This window comes from Mirounga leonina, unplaced genomic scaffold (assembly GCF_011800145.1).
Source record: "Mirounga leonina isolate KUSES-001 unplaced genomic scaffold, KU_Mleo_1.0 Mir_104, whole genome shotgun sequence".
Classification (NCBI taxonomy): domain Eukaryota; kingdom Metazoa; phylum Chordata; class Mammalia; order Carnivora; family Phocidae; genus Mirounga; species Mirounga leonina.
The window spans coordinates 18,801,744-18,817,471 of record NW_023270231.1 but is presented as its reverse complement, the minus strand read 5'-3'; the positions used below and the strand labels follow the sequence as shown (position 1 = coordinate 18,817,471).

At 43.6% G+C, this 15,728-nt stretch overlaps 1 protein-coding gene across 2 annotated transcripts in view; it reads right to left on the bottom strand.

The window, feature by feature from the left end:
• Positions 1-15,728, bottom strand: part of SFXN1 (sideroflexin 1) — a 39,870-nt gene that overhangs the window by 21,965 nt on the left and 2,177 nt on the right. The window contains exon 2 of one of the 2 annotated variants that reach the window (XM_035014699.1): positions 5,563-5,737. In XM_035014699.1, the coding sequence (XP_034870590.1) occupies positions 5,563-5,726 (164 nt within the window). In that variant the 5' untranslated portion in view covers positions 5,727-5,737. Of the gene's footprint in view, positions 1-5,562; positions 6,350-15,728 lie in introns of those variants that run through there. The other variant, XM_035014706.1, reaches the window with a different exon arrangement.

Sequence of the window (15,728 nt, the reverse complement as noted above, 5' to 3'; positions counted from 1 at the left end):
TTAGTAACAGGTTTTTTGTTATTTTTTTTTTAATTGTCACTGAGGTTTTTAATTTATTTGGGATTTATCTTAAGATAGGAAAATGTGAAACTTGCTTAACTTGACTTTTCCATTGGCTGCTCTGCCACCCTAATACCAAGATTTAAATGCTATAGCCATCATGGGTTGAGATTCTTTGAGTGCTGGGCGTGGCTTTGGGGTTTTCTTTTTTTTTTCCCCTTTTTAAATTTTTTAAAAAAATTTTATTGTTATGTTAATCACCATACATTACAACACTAGTTTTTGATGTAGTGTTCCATGATTCATTGTTTGTGCATAACACCCAGTGCTCCATGCAGAACGTGCCCTCTTTAATACCCATCACCAGGCTAACTCATCCTCCCACCCCCCTCCCCTCTAGAACCCTCAGTTTGTTTTTCAGAGTCCATCGTGTCTCATGGTTCATCTCCCCCTCCAATTCCCCCCCTTCATTCTTCCCCTCCTGCTATCTTTTTTTTTTCTTAACATATATTGCATTATTTGTTTCAGAGGTACAGATCTGTGATTCAACAGTCTTGCACAATTCACAGCGCTCACCATAGCACATACCCTCCCCAGTGTCTATCACCCAGCCACCCCATCCCTCCCACCCCATCCCCCACTCCAGCAACCCTCAGTTTGTTTCCTGAGATTAAGAATTCCTCATATCAGTGAGGTCATATGATACATGTCTTTCTCTGATTGACTTATTTCATTCAGCATAACACTCTCCAGTTCCATCCACGTCGTTGCAAATGGCAAGATGTCATTCCTTTTGATGGCTGCATATTCCATTGTAAAAAATGCCACATCTTCTTTATCCATTCATCTGTCGATGGACATCTTGGCTCTTTCCACAGTTTGGCTACTGTGGACATTGCTGCTATAAACATCAGGGTGCACGTATCCCTTAGGATCCCTACATTTGTATCTTTGGAGTAAATACCCAGTAGTGCAATTGCTGGATCGTATGGTAGCTCTATTTTCAACTTTTTGAGGAACCTCCATACTGTTTTCCAGAGTGGTTGCACCAGCTTGCATTCCTACCAACAGTGTAGGAGGGATCCCCTTTCTCCGCATCCCCACCAACATCTGTCGTTTCCTGACTTGTTAATTTTAGGCATTCTGACCGGTGTGAGGTGGTATCTCATTGAGGTTTTGATTTGGATTTCCCTGATGCCGAGCGACGTTGAGCACTTTTTCATGTGTCTGTTGGCCATTTGGATGTCTTCTTTGGAAAAATGTCTGTTCATGTCTTCTGCCCATTTCTTGATTGGATCCTGTGTTCTTTGGGTGTTGAGTTTGATAAGTTCTTTATAGATTTTGGATACTAGCCCTTTATCTGATATGTCATTTGCAAATATCGTCTCCCATTCTGTCGGTTATCTTTTGGTTTTGTTGACTGTTTCTTTTGCTGTGCAAAAGCTTTTTATCTTGATGAAGTCCCAATAGTTCATTTTTGCCCTTGCTTCCCTTGCCTTTGCCAATGTTTCTAGGAAGAAGTTGCTGCGGCTGAGGTCGAAGAGGTTGCTGCCTGTGTTCTCCTTTAGGATTTTGATGGATTCCTGTCTCACATTTAGGTCTTTCAACCATTTTGAGTCTATTTTTGTGTGTGGTATAAGGAAATGGTCCCTCTTCATTCTGCATGTAGCTGTCCAATTTTCCCAACACCATTTGTTGAAGAGACTGTCTTTTTTCCATTGGGACATTCTTTCTTGCTTTGTCAAAGATGAGTTGACCATAGAGTTGAGGGTCCATTTCTGGGCTCTCTATTCGCTTTGGGGCTTTCTATGGACTTCCCACCATCTTCACCTTGTGGGGCCGATGCCCACCCTCCAAATGACAGTCCATTCTATGCCTGGTAGAACAGTGGTCTCTCCTCTTTCAAAAGTGCCTGAGTTATGCTCTATTTTTTTGGCAATGCTCAGAATTATTCTGTCAATTTTATAGGTGAGCACAATTGTATTTAGACTGAAACTGTATTGATTTGGAGAGAACTGACACCTCTACCATATTAAGACTTTCTATCCAGGGGCGCCTGGGTGGCTCAGTCATTAAGCGTCTGCCTTCTGCTCAGGTCACGATCCCGGGGTCCTGGGATCGAGCCCCACATCGGGCTCCCTGCTCCGTGGGAAGCCTGCTTCTCCCTCTCCCACTCCCCCTTGCTTGTGTTCCTTCTCTCGCTGTGTCTCTCTCTGTCAAATAAATAAATAAAATCTTAAAAAAAAAAAAATTTTTCTATCTAGACTTACTGCATGTTGCTCCAGTTATCAAAGGCTTCTTTTAATGACCCCCCAAGTGGGCTTGGAACTGCTTCACATTTCCGGGTAAGTGTATTCCTAGATACTTTATATATAGGTATATATATATCTTTTTGGTCTTATGAATGGTATTAAAATAATATTGTCTAATTGATTATTGCTGATGTATAGGAAACTGTTGACTTTTTGTGTAGTCTACTTGTCATATTCTCTTATTTGTTCCACTGGTAGTTGATTGGTGAGAAAATCATCATTTGAAAAAAAAAAAAAGAAGAGAAAGAAATTGTCTCATATTTTTAAGATTTGTACATCTTCTTTCTTTCTTTTTTTTTTAAGTTTATTTAAGCAATCTCTACACTCAACATGCGGCTCAAATTCAGGACCCCATGCTCCACTGGTAAGTCAGCCAGGCGTCCCTCTTATTTCTTTTTTATGTCTTACTGAATTGGTTAGGGATCCCAGAACAATGTTATACAATAGTGAAGATAAAGGCATCCCTGACTTGCTTCTAACTTTAAAGAGAATGCCTCCTAGAGCAAGATTTTTAGGGGCGTGTTCTTAGATGTTATAAGGTGTTACGGGAAAGAAAAAAGGCCCATGTTCAAGTTTGGGAAAACGGACTAACGGCTTTGTTTACTCTAATACTTCTTGGAATTTTTCAGAAGGCAATGGGATGTGACACCCTTAAGAATAGGATGTAGGGGCGCCTGGCTGGCTCAGTCAGTGCAACTCTTGATCTCAGGGTTGTAAGTTCAAGCCCCATGTTGGGTGTGGAGATTACTTAAAAATAAAATCTTAAGGATAAAAAAAGAATGGGCTGTAAACTTTTCCAAATTTGACTATGGAAGCCACTTTCTCTCCTCTTTCTTTCCTCCTCTCCTTCCTCCCTCCTCCCCTCCCTCCCTCCCTCCTTTCCTAGCTTTCTATCTTTCTCTCTCTCTCTCCCTCTCTGGTATTGGGGGAAATATTCCACAGGATTGCTTTTCTGCAGAACTGTCTGGGAAGTTCACTCAGCTCTACTGTTTCATCATTTAGTGTGATGCTGGCTGCTAATGTGGATGTGTATTCTTTACCATATTAAAGAAATACAGTACATTATTCCTAGCTGATTAATAATTTTCTGAGAAACACATGGATAATTTAACCTTCTTTTGGGCATCTATCAAGAGTGATTTCTTGCCTCAATCTGATAAATTATATTGATAGATGTCCTAAAATAAATCAACTTTTTACTCCTGGAATAAATCCTACTTGTTCATACTTTCATGAAAGGCTGGATTTGATGTGCTAGTATTTTATTTTGGATTTTTACGCTGTTAATTTGCAAGATGGGCCACTGTATTCTTGCAGTGTACTTCTGTCATTTAGAGTATCAGTGTTGCAAATGAATTGGGAAGCATCTTCTTTTTCAAAAAATTAAATCAGCTTTACCGAGCTATAATTCAAATGCAATAAAAGTCAACCATTTTAAGAGTACGATTTGATGAGCTTTGGAAAAGGTACAGTGGTGTAGCCACCTCCAGAATCACGGTGTGGAATACTTTCATCTCCCCAAACGTTCCTGCAAGCTCCTCTGGAGTCTTTCCCCCATTTCTTGGCAACCCCTAATGCGCTTCCACTTTTACGTCTGTACTGGGAACCGACAAACTATAGCCCATGGCCTGTTTCTGAATGGCTCTTGTGCTAAGAATGGTTTTTACATTTTTAGAGGGCTGTAAATAAAAAAAAAAAGCAAAAACAACAAGAATATGCAAGAGAGAAGGTATGGCCTGCAAGGCAGAAAATATCTGCCACCTGGCCCTCTGTGGGAAAAGTGTGCCAACATCTGTTCTTCCCCGCTGGAGGAGGGTCTCGGGTTTACTCTCCATGTCTTTGTTTCTCCTTTTCCACGGAGCCAGCTCTGTCATTAGTGCCGCCCACTGCCCCCGTCTTGCTCTTACAGTGTTAGCTTCTTTGCAGTGTTTTTATGTCTTCTTTTCAACTCCTCTCGCTGTCTTTTCCTCTGCACCTCTCCTTTTTATGGCTTTTGTCCCAGATTCATCGAACATTTCCTTTCCTGAATCCCTGACATGCGCTTTGCTCTTCCTCTGCCTGTTCTTCAGTACTTTCGCATAAGGTTCCAAGATGTCCTGTTGCTCGGCTCTCCTCTCCTGATGCGCGGGCCCCTGCTAAGATCTGGCCAGCCTGTGTTTGATGACGAACTTTACAGACTGCCCTTTGCCCTTGGTTCCTTCCCTAACCTCCCACGTGACCGTCAAAGACCACCCCCCCAACGCGGCTCCAGATCTCAGCTACTGGCTGACTCTCCCCTACAGCAGGAGGCTGTAAACTAGTGTCTATGGCCTGTCTGCCTCGCTTGCTAAGAGTGGCTTTTCATTTTTTAAAAGGATTGTTTTTAAAAAAATAAAAAATAAAAACCCAAAAACAAAAACAAAAAACTAAGAAAACTACGGGGCAGAAACTTTCCCTCTGTGGCCTACAAAGCCTGAAATATTTCTTTTTTTTTTTTTTTAAAGATTTTATTTATTTATTTGACAGAGAGAGAGAGAGATAGTGAGAGCAGGAACTCAAGCAGGGGGAGTGGGAGAGGGAGAAGCAGGCTTCCCACGGAGCAGGGAGACCAATGCGGGGCTCGATCCCAGGACCCCAGGATCATGACCTGAGCTGAAGGCAGACGCTTAACGACTGAGCCACCCAGGCACCCCCTGAAATATTTCTTATGTGGTCTTTTATGGAGACAGCTGTGACCACTGCCTTATTAGAGCATCTCTCTTCTGACGTCATGACTGGCTCTTTGAATTGATGAACTGCAGCCCAAACCTACAAACCTGCCACCAGCATCTTTCCAGCTGAGCTCCTACCTGCGAGGTTTGTTCATTGAGGCTTTATTTCAGAAGCAACCAACCTACTCTAATTCTTGACAGCTTGCTTTCCGCACGAGGTTATCTCCATCCGGGGACAGAAAGATGCGTGGGGGGCTATTGACCCAGGGACGTACTGGAGTGGAGGAGGCAGAGCACTGGGAAAGGGGACCTCACAGATCGGTACCTAGGAGTTGGAGGGATGGCTGTCTTATTTTTCAGGTCACTGTGAACCCCGGATATCTGCATTAAGGCTCAGCCTCAGGGGATAAAACACGTCTTCCTATTTCCTCTTTTTTTTGGTAAAGAGGATTCCATTGCAAAAACAAAGTTGTAAAATCACTAAGTGAAGGTTTAAAGACAATAGGTTAACATGATGACCTATTACCGTATTAATCAAAAAGTATAATCATTAATGTTACCTGTAATCATGCACTACTTTTCTTGCATTCTCTAGTTGTTCGTTGGTTAACAGGATATTCCTGGGATCTGTTACAGTGAAGAAATGATTGGCTCGCCCAACAAAGGTGCTTTGATCCCATCGAGGTTCCTTGATGTTAATGTTCGGTGGAAGTTCTCCAGACATCGTCCTGGACTCTAGGGGGTCAAAAAGATAAGTCTAGTCAAGACTTACAATGTTGCTACACATTTTAGAAACTCTATAGTCACATTAATTTCCAGCTGAAAATTTATATACTTTCCTCTTTATAAAAATAACTTTGCTATAAATGGCAGAAAGACAATCTAACTCCAAAGTTACTTTGTCCATAAATCCCAACTGATCTTAACCAAATTTCAATAATTTCCCACATATTTCTCCTGATAGATACATGGTATTTCATCATTCCTTAACTTTTGGAAGCCTAGAAATACTCTAGAAAAAGTAGAAATAGAAAGAGTTAAAAATAACATCAGCAGTAACAGGGTCTGAAGTTTGAAACCCCTTTTCTGGGTGCGACAACCAACGCCAAACTACTACTCCATTCTGGTCTACTAACTGTGTTATTTCTACCGGTAGAAGTGACTAATTACGTAAAAAGCGTTGGTTACATGCTAAAAATTCCACAATTAGAAAAAGACTCAGATTCAGTCAGCCTTGTTCAACATATAAACCACCAAACAAAAATGCAAACCTATGTTCCTCAATCCAACAGGGACATGGTGGGAAAAACACATTCGGACAAGCCCACAAATACGAGTAACACTATGGCGTATCATTTCCCTCATGTGATACCTATTTTATAGCTAAGAACCATTACTATTTTCCCAAAAATAACTACTTTCTTGCTCTGAGTGATACACACTTATTTTTAGAACTGCACTGTATTATTGTAGAAAATATAGAACAAAAAGCCAAAATCTCTGATAATTTAGCCACACTGAGATAACCATCCTTTATGTTTTGGTAATGCCTTGCAGACATTTTTTATACACATCATATAAATAAAAAATAAAGTTGATATCATACTCTGTATTTTAATTTCCTGATTTTTTTTTGTTTTTTGGCACTTACTTCATGAGCATTCCCCATGGCACTAAATATTCATTTTAGGTATGTAACAACACCTTTCATGTCTAAATCATCTTCAGTTTTTCACCATGATAAATAATGTATCCTTGTCTATGATCTTTTCCCTCAAAGCTGGTGATCTCCTTAGACTAGATCTCTCTGTGTGACATTAGCAGACTGAAGGACCGAATCACTATGAAGGCTTCAAACCACTGCTTTTTTATTCCTGTTTCCCTTCCCTACATTTCTAATATCAGTTCGAATAGTTTCTTTTCCAGGTCATTTTTCATGAAGTTATTTTTTAGTGCTTCTCAAGTTCTTAGGTACCTTAAGATGCCAAGTGCAGATGGTAGGCACTCTTGTCATTTATACTTTCTCAAAATCTCAAACTAGTAAGTATCATACCCCCTGGATCAAACTCGGGCACGTTAGGACAAGAGATGTGAGGGATCCAGTGCCTGTGAAAGAGCTGGTCAGTGAGACTGAGAAAGTCAGCCCTGCTACTCATAAAGCCACAGCTGGAATAACAAGCACGGATAAAGCCAGCTGCAAGGTTACTGGGAAACCGTATCGCTCCCAAGGTCACAGCTATAAAGTGTCATAACACTGCCCTTCTTTGGATGACTACTGCTTTCTTATCTCACCAAGACATTGTGTCTTCTATAATCTTTGCTATTTGAATTCAAAACAGAAAGAATGAAACATCCCACTCTGGACAATGAAAAGGAGCCTGGATTTCCAGCACAGGTGTGGAGCTTAAGATTAGGGAGTTTCTGGACACGACATTCCACAATTTTCTTAACTTTGTAATTTCCAAGGAAACAGGGCAATGGGGCCACGTCATAGTCTAGACCTTCTAAGCCAATCAAAATATTGCTTCACTAAGCTTCCCTGAAAGTCCACTGTTCTCCAAGATGCTCTAAAAGCTTTATCTCCTCCTTTGTTGGCAAGACACACTCTGTTCCTCTGGTCTGCGGTCTCCCTCGATGCAAGAAGCCAATGAGCATGACTTTGTCGGACTACAGGTTTGTCCCTGCTGGGTTTTGGCTGATTGAGCTGTAGTAAGAGAAACAACTGAATTTCAAATTAGGACACATCAACATCATGGACATCAAGTCCAGGGATACAAGAAATACAATGTACATCAAAGAGCTGTGCCATTGTATGAGAAATGTCTAAATTTTGAATTAGAATACGTCAAATGTGTTATTTATAACATTTGCAAAAAAGCAAAACAAAATCTCCAATTCACATTCCGGACAGCAGTAGTTTTTAGACGTGTCTGTAGAGACCTGGGGCCCTGCTGAGATTCCTTAGTGCCCCCCAGGGAATGGAGTGGATTCAGCAGGTGGGGTTACAGCAAAGGAGGCTGACAAGGAGTGACCAGCCGGAGAAAAAGCAAGGAGAGCATGGTGTCCTGCAAGACAGTCTCTCCGTAGTCCAACTGGCCAAAAGGAAGAACACCTTGGTAGGTGGTGACTCCCATGTTGGGATAGTGAAGAGAGGAGCATACAACCCTGAGGGGCCAGTCTAGGGGTGGGGGACACTGCGGAGATGGTTGTCTTGGCCAGTTCTAAAAATTCTGAGCCATGGTGGTAGCAAGTAGGGAGAGACTGCACACACACATCACACGTCCCTCTGCAAAGACCATTACTATCTCCCGTCTTGAGGTTCAGATTCCGTAGGCCTAGCAAGAGGCGGGGCGTGGGACTGTGCCGGCGCTCTGGCCCGGCCCTCCTGCAGTCTGGGCACCAGGCTGTGGCTGTACGTGCAGCTGGAGCGGCTTCCTTCCTGGCGTTTCTCTGCGCTGCCTATGCCGCCCCTCAGGCCTGAGCAATCACCATGTTCCCCTGTGGGTATCTGATACGGACTGTTCTCATAAAACGGAGTACCGGGCGCCTGGGTGGCTCAGTTGGTTAAGCGACTGCCTTCGGCTCAGGTCATGATCCTGGAGTCCCTGGATCGAGTCCCGCATCGGGCTCCCTGCTCAGCAGGGAGTCTGCTTCTCCCTCTGACCCTCCCCCCTCTCATGTGCTCTCTCTCTCTCATTCTCTCTCTCTCTCTCAAATAAATAAAATCTTTAAAAAAAAAAAAAACAACGGAGTACCAAGTAATCTTTCTTGCCTTCAAGTACAACCCTCACCATCACTGCTTGTCCTTTACACCTAACATACATCATCCCCCAAATTAACACGTTGCATTCACAGAATCCTAGTTCTTCATAACAAACCATCTCCAATTTGTGAAATAGAAAGCAACATTTAGGTCAAGTTGCCACAAACAGGATCTGGGTTTAAAACCTGGTTACTTTATAAACGTCCTAATTGCGTAAGAGCTGGATGGGGTCTTTAAAAAGACCTACCACTTTTAACTGCACCATACAGATGAGGAAACAGAGGCCCGGCGGGGGGGCAGAGAACCGCCCAGGTGGTGTGACTGGTGCCGGGGGCAGAAGAAAAGCAACAGGACCACAGCAGGGCTGCACTCCGGGGCACTGGTCTGCCAGTTCCCTCTTTCTCCTCTACCACTTTCTGTTAGCTATGCTCCCCTCAAAGTATACCAACTAATGCCCGCACAGAACTGGTCTCTTTGAGGCCCTCTTTTTCCCTCTAATGCAAACGTTTCTACTGACACTGTGAAGTCCTGCACTACAAGGAGCCTGTGGCGACTCTGAGCACGTGAGCAAGAGGGCTGTGGAGGCCTCACAAGGTCTTTCTTTAACAGGCAAAGAGAAAGGAGAGAAATGGGGGAGAGGAACCTCAACATGTTTGGAGTTTGTACTGCAGGCAAGGAACTGGGCCAGATGCTTGCCTAAGAGTGCAAGCCCCTACTATGTGCCCGTAGCAGAACATTCTATCTCAGTTCTCACGATAGTGGGCTCTATGAATACTATACCATTTTTATGGAAGACGAAAGTAAGAATCTGAGATGTTGCTCCCAACTAACCCTTATCTACCCAGCAAGAGAAGGAGGAGGCTGATCTTCAGACTCCAGGCCAAGCCCACCCAAACCTCAACACTGAAAACATACATCGATGGGCCCTGTATAGACCTCTGGTAGGCTGAATAATGCCTCTTCCCCAAGATGTGCACATCCTATCCCCACACACTGGGAATATGTCACCTTCTGTGGCAAAGGGACTTTGTTGGTGTGATTAAGTTAAGGATCTTGAGACTGGGAAACTACCCTGGCTTATTCAGGTGGGCCTGATGTAATCACAAGAGCCCCTACAAGAGAAAGAGGAGGGCAGGAGAGGCAGAGTCCGAAGAACAGATGTGGGACAAGCAGAGACTGCGGCGATGTGGGGCAGTGAGCCAAGGAGTGTGGGCAGCCTCTGGAAGCTGGAAAAGGCAAAGAGCCTCCAAAAGTAACACAGACTCATTTTAGACTTCTGACCTCCAGAACTATAGGTTAATGTACTATTTTACAACTACTAACTTTGTGGTTATTTGTTATAGCAGCAATAGGAAACTAATACAGCACTATTTTCCCTACTTAGTAAGGATTTCAAATAACACTATATACTGGTATACGAAATACCAACTAGCCTTGATAATCTGTCTCTGCCTCTACGAATTTCAAAAACATAAAGCCTACTCAGAAACGTCATATTAACATTCTTACAAAGATAGCTGATCTCAAGCCAGGTAAAATTTTAATTATTAACTGTGACTCCCATGTTTCAATTAGACAAGCCTTTTCATGCATGAACCTTCAAGCATACTTCACTTTCTCAACTTTAAATAAATCAACCAGTTTCTATAATCAGGAGTCCTACTTTCATTTTTTCTTTTTCTTTTTAAAAATTTGTGTCCTATTCCACATTAAATAGTGGGACCATGAATGGTCCCACCAAGGCCCTGGGGTACTTGTCTCTCTCCTGTCCATCCCCAGGCCTGGGTGCTCTGATTGCGGAATAAGCAGCAGCTCTTTGTGCATTGAGTCAGGGTGCTGGAGGAGGGGGCACTGAGGTGCTGCTGGGGACCCCTCTCATCAGCATCTCAGGCATGCTGCATTTTGTACCTGGAGCTGGCTGAGGGAGGAGGCTGAAGCTCAGATGGGCCTCTGACCCTGCAGCCACCTACAGGGCGAATGTGCCCACATGGCCTTTGCCACCATGTGGGGGATCCCTGGGGCATGCCCCCTTTCCACCTGCTGGCTGGGCCATGGCAGGGCCTGACTGCTTGGTCAAATCACTGTGTCCTGGGCGCCCACTGGCTAGTGGGCAGCATTGGTTCCTGCATACTTGGGGGCAGCTATGTTGGTCAGAGGGTTGGGGGTGCCAGAGCCACTTCAGGCACCTTTGTGAGGAGGAAGGCAAGTCCCCAGGGGTGGGAGAGGAAGGAACTCGTTTGGTTTCATCACAGTCTGGTTCAGCCATAAAGTGTGCAGCTGTCTGGAGGTTTGCGGTTCCTGGGCTCGCTCCCTCACCCTGCCCAGGGTGAACCTGGTCAAAGATCAGACACCTTTATAGAGAGTTGTTCTCAAACACAGCTGAGCACATAGTTCTGGCAGTTTTATAACAGGTACTCATCAACTAGGAATTTCTGCAGAGAACACTGGATGAAGTCATTATGTTGTACAACTTTATGATGATACTGGGGACAGCAGGAATTATCAAGAAGCCAAAATGGTTCAAAAGAAAGTTTCAGAGAGGGGTGCCTGCGTGGCTCAGTCGGTTAAGCACCCAACTCTTGATTTCGGCTCAGGTCATGATCTCAGGGAGGTGAGATCGAGCCCCATGTTGGGCTCTGTGCTGGGCGTGGAGTCCGCTTAAGATTCTCTCTTTCCCTCTCCCTCTGCCCCTCCCCTTGCTCATGCTCTCTTCCTCTCTCTCTCTCAAAAAAAAAAAAAAAGTTTCAGAGAACAACATATATATCTTTGGATCGCAGAGGTAGCATGGATAAGGAAAAATGCCATACCTTAAAGGGACAGACTACACAGGAGACCAAAGACTGTGTTCAAGAATGTGTGAGTTGCCCGGCTTTATCACACCGGAAGCGAGTGAAAGATGCCATGTCGAGAATCACAAGACTTCAGTGGGAGGCTATTCCCTTTGCATGTCTACCTGAGGCTTTGACAGTTGTGCGCAACTGCTGAAACATCTTCCGAAATTCGGAGGCCATGAAGAGAGACAGGAGGGGTGGAGCATCACAGCCACAGGGGGACTAAGTGAAGAGCTTCCCCAGCAGGAACTTACGAGCCAGTTACCAGCTGGTTTGATAACTGCAGATGGTCAACAGCAAAATGTTAAGGTTTACACCACATCATCTTGGCACATTTCTGATGTTCAAGAGATTCAGCTTTCATGATCTGAACTGATGGAACAGGGGGTGCTAAAGAGGGACAGAGGCTGTTAAGAGTCCAGAACAGAGACATGACAGGGAAATGGCTGGTAAAGTGACCTGCTTGTATACTTAAATAGCTGTAAGGAGCTTCCTGAAGTTTCACCAGTTGAGGTGTTAATTCTGACTTAAGAATCTTTTCCATGAGTAATTTTATAGAAAAATTTGTATTTTAAAGGTATTAAAATATTTTTTGTAGGAGAAAAAAAAAAGTGAGATTTTAAAAAGTTTTCTGTGGTTGACTGACATCACTTTGCTATCAGAAGATAGTCAAGGCTTTATCACTTAAAGACAAAATCACTTACAATGAACTCAGGATGTGGCTATCTGGGATCATTAATTATTAGAGAATCAGATTGCATTTAAATGAGTCATTTCTAGGGGCGCCTGGGTGGCTCAGTTGTTAAGCATCTGCCTTTGGCTCCGGTCATGATCCCGGGGTCCTGGGATCGAGCCCCGCATCGGGCTCCTTGCTCAGCAGGGAGCCTGCTTCTCCTGCTCCCTCTGCCTGCCGCTCCCCCTGCTTGTGCGCTCTCTCTCTGACAAATGAATAAATAAAATCTTAAAAAAAAAAGAGTGATTTCTAAAGAGATTATTTTACATATTATATATGTTGATTCATTAATTGACCCCTGAAAGGGGACAGAAATAATCTCTTAGGAGGAAAACAACTTAAAATTCAATCTCTAGGCTAAGGTCTTATATATAGTCTCAGAGAGCCTCATGAAAATAAATTTCTCCAAGTCTTTTTATTCATTCATTCACAAATAAAATTACTTTATGCATTCAATATCCACTGAAGGCCTCTCTTGTCTAACACTGGCTTGATCCTGGGTTTGGAAAGACCCAAAACACAGTAAACAGTAAGTTGAAAAACAATCATATTTTAATGAATACAACCTAAATTTTCCCCAAAAAACTTGTAGACATGCTTCACACATAGAGCTTACTGTGTATGGACATCACTTAACTCTGATTAAGATAAAGTCTTCAACTGAGTTATCAGATCACTAATCTTGCTGAATGACTCTGGTATCCAAATCCACGCACTTTTCAAAATAACCATTATTTCAATGGAGTAAGCCTGCTCTGAAATCCATAATAACCAAGTCGCAGAGTTTATAAGCTTTTTTTTTTTTTAAGATTTATTTTTAGGGGCACCTGGGTGGCTCAGTTGGTTGAGCAACTGCTTTTGGCTCGGGTCCTGGGATCAAGCCCTGGGTCAGGCTCCCTGCTCACTGGGGAGTCTACTTCTCCTTCTCCCTGCTGCTCCCCCTGCTCATTCTCTCTCTCAAATAAATAAAATCTTTTTAAAAAAAAAGATTTATTTTTAGAGAGAGACACATAGCAGGCATGTGGGGGGAAGGGCAAAGGGAGAGAGACTCCTAAGCAGACTCCACGCTGAGTGCAGAGCTGAACTCAGGGCTTGATCTCACGTCCCTGAGATCAAGACCTGAGCTGAAACCATGAAGTGGCCGCTCAATCGACTGTACCACCCATGTACTTACTCCAAGTTTATAAACTTTTAAAGCCCAAATGAGTGCCATGACAAAGATCTTCTACTCATAACGCAGTAATACATTATAGGTTTACTGGCAATATTAATGAACTCCATCTTTCCCCAAGTCATTATTTAAACTACATCACAATCTTCATGAACAATTCTGGGAGGGCACTTCTGCCTTCCTTGTAGGTTAGATGTCCCACAGTCAGTGCACAGCTATGCAAGGGTAAAGACCACCCCCTTGTTCCTAGGCCCAGGACCACCTCCCACCACATAAAAGCCTCATGGCTGGTGAAGTCTGCACTGATCAGGCAATGGTGATCGGTTTCCTTTCCAAATAAGTTCACTGAAAGAGTTGGTGAGCTGAGCTTGAATTCCTGGCTCCAAGCTGTACCTTCCCAACTGTTCTGTATCTGGGGATCCCTGGATGGAGGGAAGGAAGGAAGTGGTGTGTACTGCTCAGGCGACTGTGTTTGTGGAGACAGCAGATCTGAGCTCACATCCCAGCTCCACCAATGACGCTGTGACCTTGTATACATTACCCCACTGCTCCAAGTTCCTGGATCGTTATCAACAAAATTAGGATACTACTTCATAATAACCACTAATTTAATAACCTTATATTCTAAGAGCTTTTCTTGTATGATTATCTCATCTAACCCTCACAACAGTTCAGTTTCCAAGGGTGGGTAGCAAACTTGATCAAGTAAGTAGGGGTGGCAGAATGTGAACCTAAGTTGTCCAGCTCCAGAACCCGGCTTGCTGGAGAAGCAGTTGTGACCAGGAAAGTATTTTCCTGGAGATTCTGATTCAGTAGAGCTCTGGTGGGGCCTAGGAATTAGATTTTTAAGAAGTACACCAGGGGTATCCTATGATTAGGTAAGTTTGGGAGAATTATGCTGGAAAGAACATAAAAATAATAAATAAGTAATGACCCAATCCCCTGCCAGTTGCGGGATGATGCAGGGCCAGTACGGATATTTAGATGACTCCCTGGCCGTTAATGCTGGTTGCTCGGCCTGTTCTTTCTGGCAGGTTCCTGTTGAGGCTAGCTCCCTGCCCTGTGGCCTGGTCCTGTGAGCACCTACCCTGACAACCTTTGGAATCAGAACTGGACTGGACCAAACGCAGTGTGGACTGGACTCCTGATTCTGTCACTTCCTTTCTAGGCATGTCACCAGGTGAGTCACTTCACATCTCTGAGCCTCAATATTTTTATCTCTAAGATAGAGGAAAGAGTTGGCTCACAGAGTTGGTAAGATTAGTAAGCTGAGGTGTACAAGACAGCTTTTAAACCTTTATTAATTGTAAAATGCTAAACAAAGGTAGGGCACATGTCTAACGAGCCAGTTCCCCATGAGTGGGAGCTCCTGTCCTCACTGGCTGAAGTCCTGCCCATAAATGCAGTTGCTGGTGGTGGTGGTGGTGATGGGGTTGGGGAAGAAATGCACTGGAGCTTGGCTGCCTGAAGAAGATGATCAGAAATGTCTAACAAAAATCACTTTTCTTTCCAACTTTTAGCTACATGCCAAGAAAATGCTTAAATTGGCAAAAAAATTTTTCTTCCAAAATTTTGCAGGTAACAAGTTAGCAGAGAATGTGCTTTTCATCATGGACTTATTAACAAAGACCTTTAACCCTGAATAAAAATTAACAATGGAAATTAAATTATTAAACTGGAAATTTGCTAGTAATTAAAACAACTTTGAAGGAGGTTTGAAAGAGGTAAGAAAGCCAGGTCGCCCTGTTTGTTTACTTAGGGCCAAGCAGGTGCGAAACACCCCGCCAACGTCACTGTCTGGGGGACATGACTGAGTGCCCATTATGTGCCAGACACTAGGCTTTCCAGGCATTATGAGATGCCAAATCCTCATTTCAGTCCTCCAAGAAAATGTCCCTTATTTGTAGAGCTGCTCAGAAAAATCAAGCATCACCCGAAAGATGGCAGAGCCCGGAAGCGCTGCTTCTGTCTGACTTTCCGCCACACTTCTGACCCTTGGGAGGCCAGGGATGATGTGGCTGCCAAGGGCAATCACCCTAACTAGAGGAGCCTAAATAGCACATTTACTAATTTGTTTAGCTTTGGGCTGCTTGTCCACACACCCCATTCCTTTCTCATGGGCATGGCCACACAGGAGATCAAATTACAGACCAGAAAGCTGAATCCTGGGCAAAGACCTAGACTCCTTCAAAGTGAATTTCCACTCATCAATGGCTTTCTGTTGCATA